We start from the raw sequence: 7,043 nt of genomic DNA, 5'->3' as shown, positions 1-7,043 counted from the left end.
TGCTTACTATAATATGACAGATAAAAAGCTCCAGAACTTCTATCATCTAGACTAAGTCTTCAACATAAATCAAATTAATTTAAATAAAATTAAGAAGTGAACTGAAACCTTGAAAGACATCAAACTCTTCCATTGATAAATTAGAGATATATATTCCAAGGCAGTTGTAATAAGATCAGCTTATTATAAGCATCAATTAATCTACTAGAACAACAATAAAGAACTAGGCAGGTAAGCATCTGGAATCATACCATGAGACCACCAAAGAATCCATCCAGTATAATCCTATTCCAAGAATCAAAGTAGTTCCCGACAGAGAATTTGGCCTTAGCCAAAAGTCCCAAGGAAGCAATTGCCATGATTAACAAGTAAAACACAAAGCCCATTAAGCCTGTAAAACCCCAAATTCCGGCAACCACTCCACCCATGATTGACAAGAAGGTACGACTGCAGAAGAAGAAGAACCCCTCATCAGGTTTTGTAAGGATCAAAATTATCATAATAAGATTAAACATAAGTTGCCAGCTGAACTAAGGAAAACAAATTATATTTAAGCACAGTAAAGCAGGTTAGTTTCAAAGCAGAAAATGACAAAAAAAACTGTGCATAAAGTAGCCGCTTACTCAAATAACTTAAGATGCTTCTACAGGTGAACAGCATGTCACTCAACTTATAGCTTTATAAGTAAGTTGCCAACAACAGAAGAAAAAAATGCTCCAAATAAAATTTTAAAGCTAAACATCTCACCTGCTGTACAATCAAATATCCATCATACCATTTAATTTTCACGAAAAAAACCATGAATTATTTTTCACTGCATCCTACATATTTAGGAATCATAACCAAACTTAAATCTTCCATTCCAATCGTACCTTCAAATGGACTTATACACAACCAAGAATCTTACATAATTTTTTTAAGTGAATAAGATAAATCTAGCTGAACAAACAAAAGTGGTGCTATGATTGTGAAATTGAACAGATCTTGTTTGGCACTGCGCTTCTTTGAGAATAGTACTCTTAGGAAGAAGAAGTCCCAATAAGTCTGGTTATGACTCTGTGTGCTAGGATTGAGGGCTTGATGACTTCTAACAGATAATTGTTACGCTCAAATTTCTACCCAAATTGATAGTGATCGTCGTATCCGGATTGAGGCAAAGTTGAATTGGCATGCCCTCACCCTTTCGTGTTGCGTTAGAAGTTTGCTAATGATATTCATCAAAGGCCAATGAACTTAGGAAAGAACCATCTTGATGAGAAAGTTCTCGGAGACATAAATGATGAACCAATTTGCAGCAAGGATTCATTCTTCACCAGCTCATCGAATGATGAGATCCCCTCACGAGATTGCATTTGATCCATGTTTTCACTGCATGATGAGAGGAGCTTCATTGTCTCTCTATGATAACTTCAAGATATCTACTGTTGGTCCAAGTCATCCACCAAATGCTGGACTTGAGCCTTGGTGGTAATCATCACCCCTTTTTTTTTATTTTTTTGAGTTTCATAAAGATACAAATAATGTTAATAAAGGATGTTAGTTGAAGCATTGGGCGTTTCAATTTCTTTTCTTTGATTTGATGTAATAGAATTTTCATCTTCAATGAAATGAAAGTTTATTTTCTTTTTTAAATTTATCTATGATTATAAGATACGCTTAAAAACTTCTAGAAATTAAAATTATTTCCTTTGTATATTCACCTTGCATATGAGAAGTCAGACCTCGTTGAGTAGAAAACATTCAGAATGAAGTCAGCTACTGTGAAGTTGGTCGGTCCTTATGAAACCTCACATTTGACATTTCCTATGAAGTCATCTTTGAATCGTTGAGAAAATAAGCATGACTCAGTCGAAAGTGGTTCCCTATCTGCCGTTTGGACTTCCCGAGTCGATATGTAAGTATAAGTTTTTTCCAAATATTTGATTGTCAAATCAATGATTATGATTATGATTAAGATTAATGAATCAACCGTATTGATGTAATAGGGTTTTCATGTTCTCGTGTCTATAATAAGGATGGATTTTTTGCATTATATCTCTTTATGTTTTCTACATCTATAGCTTCTGCTTCTATCTTCTTCTTGCTTTCTCCTAACACATAATTTTGTTTTAGAGACGTCACTTCACTGATCAATTGCACTGAGAGCTTTGTGAAAGCATAATGGCGATTAACACATCCATCAAGGCATATAGCATAAGGCTTCTTCTAGCCAAGCGGAAGGTTAGGGACGAGTTCTCATCTAAGAACTAACTACAGGGGACAAGTTCTTGATCCATTACTGAGATGTGAGTGAAGCTTCTATAAGGCTCAATTTAGACTTACGTTGCAACTTTCATTTTTCTAGAAGATCGTCAAAATTCTAAACTCTACGAACTGACTCTGGCTCAGGTAATAATGAATTCATTTGCTAGTGTGGTTTTCTTGGTCATCTACCTCTGTGGATAAAATATGAAGTAAAACCAGAGCATCTTCAATAAATTGTTCATGGTGAAGGTGTTCAAGGAGGGTCCAATCATGCTCATTTATAGAAGTATTAAGATTGAGGCTTGAGCAAAAAAATAAAGATCAGAGAAATAACTACTTTTTTTGTGAAGTTGGCGAGGGGGTGGAAAATTGAGACTTGATTGACTAAGATTTTGAAGATCAAGTTAGCCATTCCTAGCCTATCCGTCGAAGAGTACCAATCTTAAATGGGACTCAAAAACTATCCTTCACTGTAGGGCGTACTCATTAGATAACATGTTAAGTTGGCATTCACCCTTCCGACTTAGGTGACAAGTAAGAGGCTTGGATTTTATTATCCACTCCTAATATCTATTTTGAAAAAAATAATTAGCACCTAAAATATAATCAAGAATGCCATCAAATTTAGATATAAGAAATATATAACTTGGAGGTGATCATATTGATGATGTGCTATCAATACATATCATTTAAGAACTTTTTTTTTGTGTTAACAGTGTAGTGATAGTACAAAAATTCAAACTTTCTCTAAAAAACCTTTCCTAAGAAGGTCATTTACTTGCATTTTTAGCTCAATATTTCAACATGGCTCATTCCATAATGTTGATGATTCGGAAATTTAGACCCTAGAAGAAAATCTATTGCAAGTGAATTTGCATCATGGAGAAAGTTCATATGGCAATTCAATTTGAGAAATATCACTAAACTCATACAAGAGTTGTGAGACAACAGGTGATAAAACACATCAACATAAGAGAGTGTGCCCTCCTTCACATGGAGATGAAAATAAGTCAAATAAAAACCCTTTTTTTAAATTTGACAAGAAACTTTTTCAATTTAAAAGAAGGAAACATAGATATAGTAGAATCACTAACAGAGATACAAACCCTATCAATAAAAAAACCTAAGACAATCAACTCAAGATTTGCATTTTTCATTGAAAATGATTTGATTTGAATATAGAAGATGATTTATGAGAAGATTGTTTGGGGGACTTCTCTCATAAATTTTATGATTAAATTCTTAAATTTGAAAACATATCGTAATATATGGCATTCATGTCACACAAACAAAACCTTCCTAACGGAATATTGGCAATGGCCTTTGGAAGGATATCAAACCGAATATAAGCTACGTAACACCCCAACTTGATTGGAACCAAACAACTAATAATAACAGGAAGTATGTATGATTAACCCAACAAATATGGAAGGGATTTGGATTTGGTTCACGTTTAAGATTTGTCAAGCAGGAGTATGAGTTGAAATCATATTCATGGTACTCCAATGAAATGCTAGCCTACGAAGCATATTTTGCCGCCTCCAATCTTCTCAATCACTCCTAAAATCAAACATCTCATCACATCTAAAGGGGTGCCATCATAATCATCTAACTCAGCATCAGAAAGAGTGGAATCCTTATGCAACTCTATAAAACCTCGTCTTCCTAGGCCTTGCAAATTCCTTCAATAACATTCAACTTCAAGAGGAGCAAAGTTGTTGTTAACAATACTAGCACTTAGTTGGCATGCATCTTGAATTTGTGGTAATTATTTAACTCTCCCGTTTTTTCTTCTCCTTAAAGGTTGTTTATCAATTTTATAGAAGGCTAGTATATACTTGTATGTTATTTGGCATTTCAAAAGAATGTTGCATTAGATCTAACTAGTTATCTCAACCAACATAAAGTCAAACAAGTGTACAATAGCTTACTTTTATCCAATATTTATTTCACATTCAAGGATGATGGTTCATGCAAACTTGGAATCAGCTTCCACCGTTGGAGACAAATTTATGCACTTGTAGCAAGCAGCCAACGGCCTCCTCTCTTCATTTAGACTTTATGCAATGCTTGAACTTCTCTTGTGATGTATGTATTAGAAATCCTATATATATTCATGGATCCTAGGCTTGTATTTCATAATTTCTTTTAATAGAAATTGGAGTTGCACTTTCCAAATTTAGCTTATTGGTTAGTTTGAATCTCTTCTTTTGGTGAGGTAGACTGAAGCCCTTTCATTGGTGAGGAACTGGTAGTTATCCTTTTATTGTATTGTATTATCCTTATATATCTACCACTCTCTCACCACCCTACTAGCTTCCCTTGTCACACTTTGTCTGGCAAGCCTCCCTAGCCCAATCAAATTCGTCCTAACTAGATTCCTACTAAATATATCGTCTTGCACAACACATTTAAACATGATTGATCTCTTCACCTAGTGCTTGGCTGGTCAATCTTCCTACCTGGTCAGCATTTTGCCTAATTGGTCTCGCTGCCTAATGCCTTAATCAGTCACATTGCCTCATTGATCTCCCTATTTGACTAATCTCCATTCCTAACCAATCACCTTATATGGTTTAACCTATCAATGTAATTAGCCAATCTCCCTATTTGGCTAGCCACACTCATCGACCCCTGAGTCACCTCCTTTGTAGATGTACAATTGGACTCTTTCTCTAATATCTAGTCAACTTTCTTCCTTGGCTTCAAATTGGTTGAAATTCTTGATATCCTCCTAACCGTCTTCACTGGCACAAAGCCAACATCCCTCATGAGCTCCCATATTGATCCTGCCTTATTTGTTGCTGCTACAAAGTCTAGCATCCTAGGACACCCAAATGCATCTAATGACAACCACCCAATTGATCTATCCTTTTGTTGTAAACATTTTTCCTTGTGTCCCTCTAATTTAGAGTAATATAATTTGTTAATTACACATTACTAAAAATAGAAGTTCATCATTTGGATTAGGCCCCATAAATTTTTACTTTTGGATTTTCCACATAAAAATATCTTGTCTTGTCATCATTGTTTGCTTGTGAGCTTGAGAATTCTAGAGCTAAAATAATCACAACATCGCTTCACTCTCCAAGTCCATAGGAACTTATATACAACAACATACAACAACAACATCAAACCTTTATCACACTACGTAAGGTCGGCTACATTAATCCTTTTTTCACCATTATGTCCTATAAAGAATCAAACTCTTATTTAAATCTAATAAGAAAAGAACGTTTATAATACTTTCTACCCAAATATTTTTAGGTCTACCTCTACCTTTCTTAACATAGGTTAAATCTAATACATCTACTCCCCTAACCGAGTCATCGGAAAGCCGACATTTTATGTTTCCAAACCATCTAAGGAGACTCTCTCTAATCTTATATGCCATTGGAGTTACTCTAACCTTTTCACGTGTATACTTATTTCGCATTCTATCTTTAAGAGTGAAGCCACTCATCCACCTGAGCATCCTCATCTTTATAACAATTAACTTGTATGCTTCCTCTTTTAATGGCCAACATTTTGCGCCATACAGCATTGCAAGTCTCACCACCATCTTATAAAATTTTCACTTAAATTTGAGGGGTATTTTTCTATCACACAATAGGCCCAATGCATTCCTCTACTTTAATCACCCAATATGAATTATACTAATAATATGACCATCTATTTCACCATCATTTTAAATAATAGACTCGAGATATCTAAAACGTGTACTATTATTAATTATTTGATCGTCCAAAATCACAATCCCCCCACTAGATCTAAAATTACACTCCATGTATTTGGTTTTAGGTCTACTCAAACAAAAACATTTAGACTCTAAGGTTGACCTCCATAATTCAAGTTTTCCTTCAATTCCCTCTCTAGTCTTATCGACAAGAAGAATATTATAAGCAAAAATCATACACCAGGTACATCCTCTTGTAAATGTCTAGTAAGAGCATCCATGACTAAAGCAAAAAGATATGGGCTTAAAACTGATCCTTGATGTAATCCAACTAAAATAGGAAAATACTTGGTCAAACCATCTTGTGTTTGAAGACAAGTAGTAGCTCCTGCATACATTTCCTTAATGATTTGAATATAGGCATTATTAATTCTTTTTCTTTTTCAGAACTCTCCAAAGCACTTATCACTTGTAGATCCTCCTCATTCTCTCTATACTTCTCCATCAAACCTCTCAATAAATTATAACTTATACCGTAGACCTGTCTGGCATGAATCCAAATTGATTTTGAGAAACGATAGTATCGTGTCGTAACCTATGCTTAGTAACTCTCTCCCATAGTATTAATATATGACATATTAACTTAATTCCTCTATAATTTGCACACTCTTGTGCATTACCTTCATTTTTAAACCTGGGAATCAACACATCTTTTCTCCACTTATCTGGCATCTTTTTAGTCTTCAAAATAATATTGAATAGCTTCGTAAGTCAAGAAATTCCTTCATCTCCTATGCATTTCTACACCACCTATTCCAAATAACTTTTTCACACTTTATTTTCTTTAAAGCCTCACTAACTTCAATTTTACTAATACGCTGATAAAAACAAAATTTTCTATTTTCATTTAAAGTTTTAAGGTCACTAAATTCAATCATATACTAACATCTTCATCCAAAAGCTTATCAAAATATCTCATCCATGTTATTGAATATCCTATTCTAATAAAAGCACCTTTTGATCCTCATCTTTAATGTACATCACTGAAACTAAATACTAATCCTTACTTCTATTTCTTTGCTTGGATAACTAAAAAATACCTTTTTTGTCCTCCTTAATATCT

The 7,043-nt window shown here is 34.2% G+C and overlaps 1 protein-coding gene across 1 annotated transcript; it reads right to left on the bottom strand.

The window, feature by feature from the left end:
• Window positions 1-223: 223 nt before the first annotated feature.
• LOC114579542 lies at window positions 224-1,391 on the bottom strand. Its single transcript, XM_028694414.1, has 2 exons — window positions 1,246-1,391; window positions 224-525 (listed from the first exon to the last, which is right to left on the bottom strand). Exons 1-2 carry the CDS (start codon window positions 1,389-1,391, stop codon window positions 246-248), a joined length of 426 nt encoding a protein of 141 aa, XP_028550247.1. The 3' UTR covers window positions 224-245.
• Window positions 1,392-7,043: the final 5,652 nt, after the last annotated feature.

The sequence above is a fragment of the Dendrobium catenatum genome, unplaced genomic scaffold, assembly GCF_001605985.2.
Source record: "Dendrobium catenatum unplaced genomic scaffold, ASM160598v2 fragScaff_scaffold_484, whole genome shotgun sequence".
NCBI lineage: Eukaryota > Viridiplantae > Streptophyta > Magnoliopsida > Asparagales > Orchidaceae > Dendrobium > Dendrobium catenatum.
This window is presented reverse-complemented; position numbering and strand designations above follow the sequence as displayed.

What these genes read in the sequence shown, in the direction of transcription:
- LOC114579542 (XM_028694414.1), bottom strand. Translation starts at nt 1,391, where the DNA reads ATGAAGCTCCTCTCATCATGCAGTGAAAACATGGATCAAATGCAATCT. An exon ending in AGAACTTTCTCATCAAGATG is followed by an intron (nt 526 to 1,245) that starts GTTCTTTCCTAA and finishes TCCTTAGTTCAG; the next exon opens with CTGGCAACTTATGTTTAATC.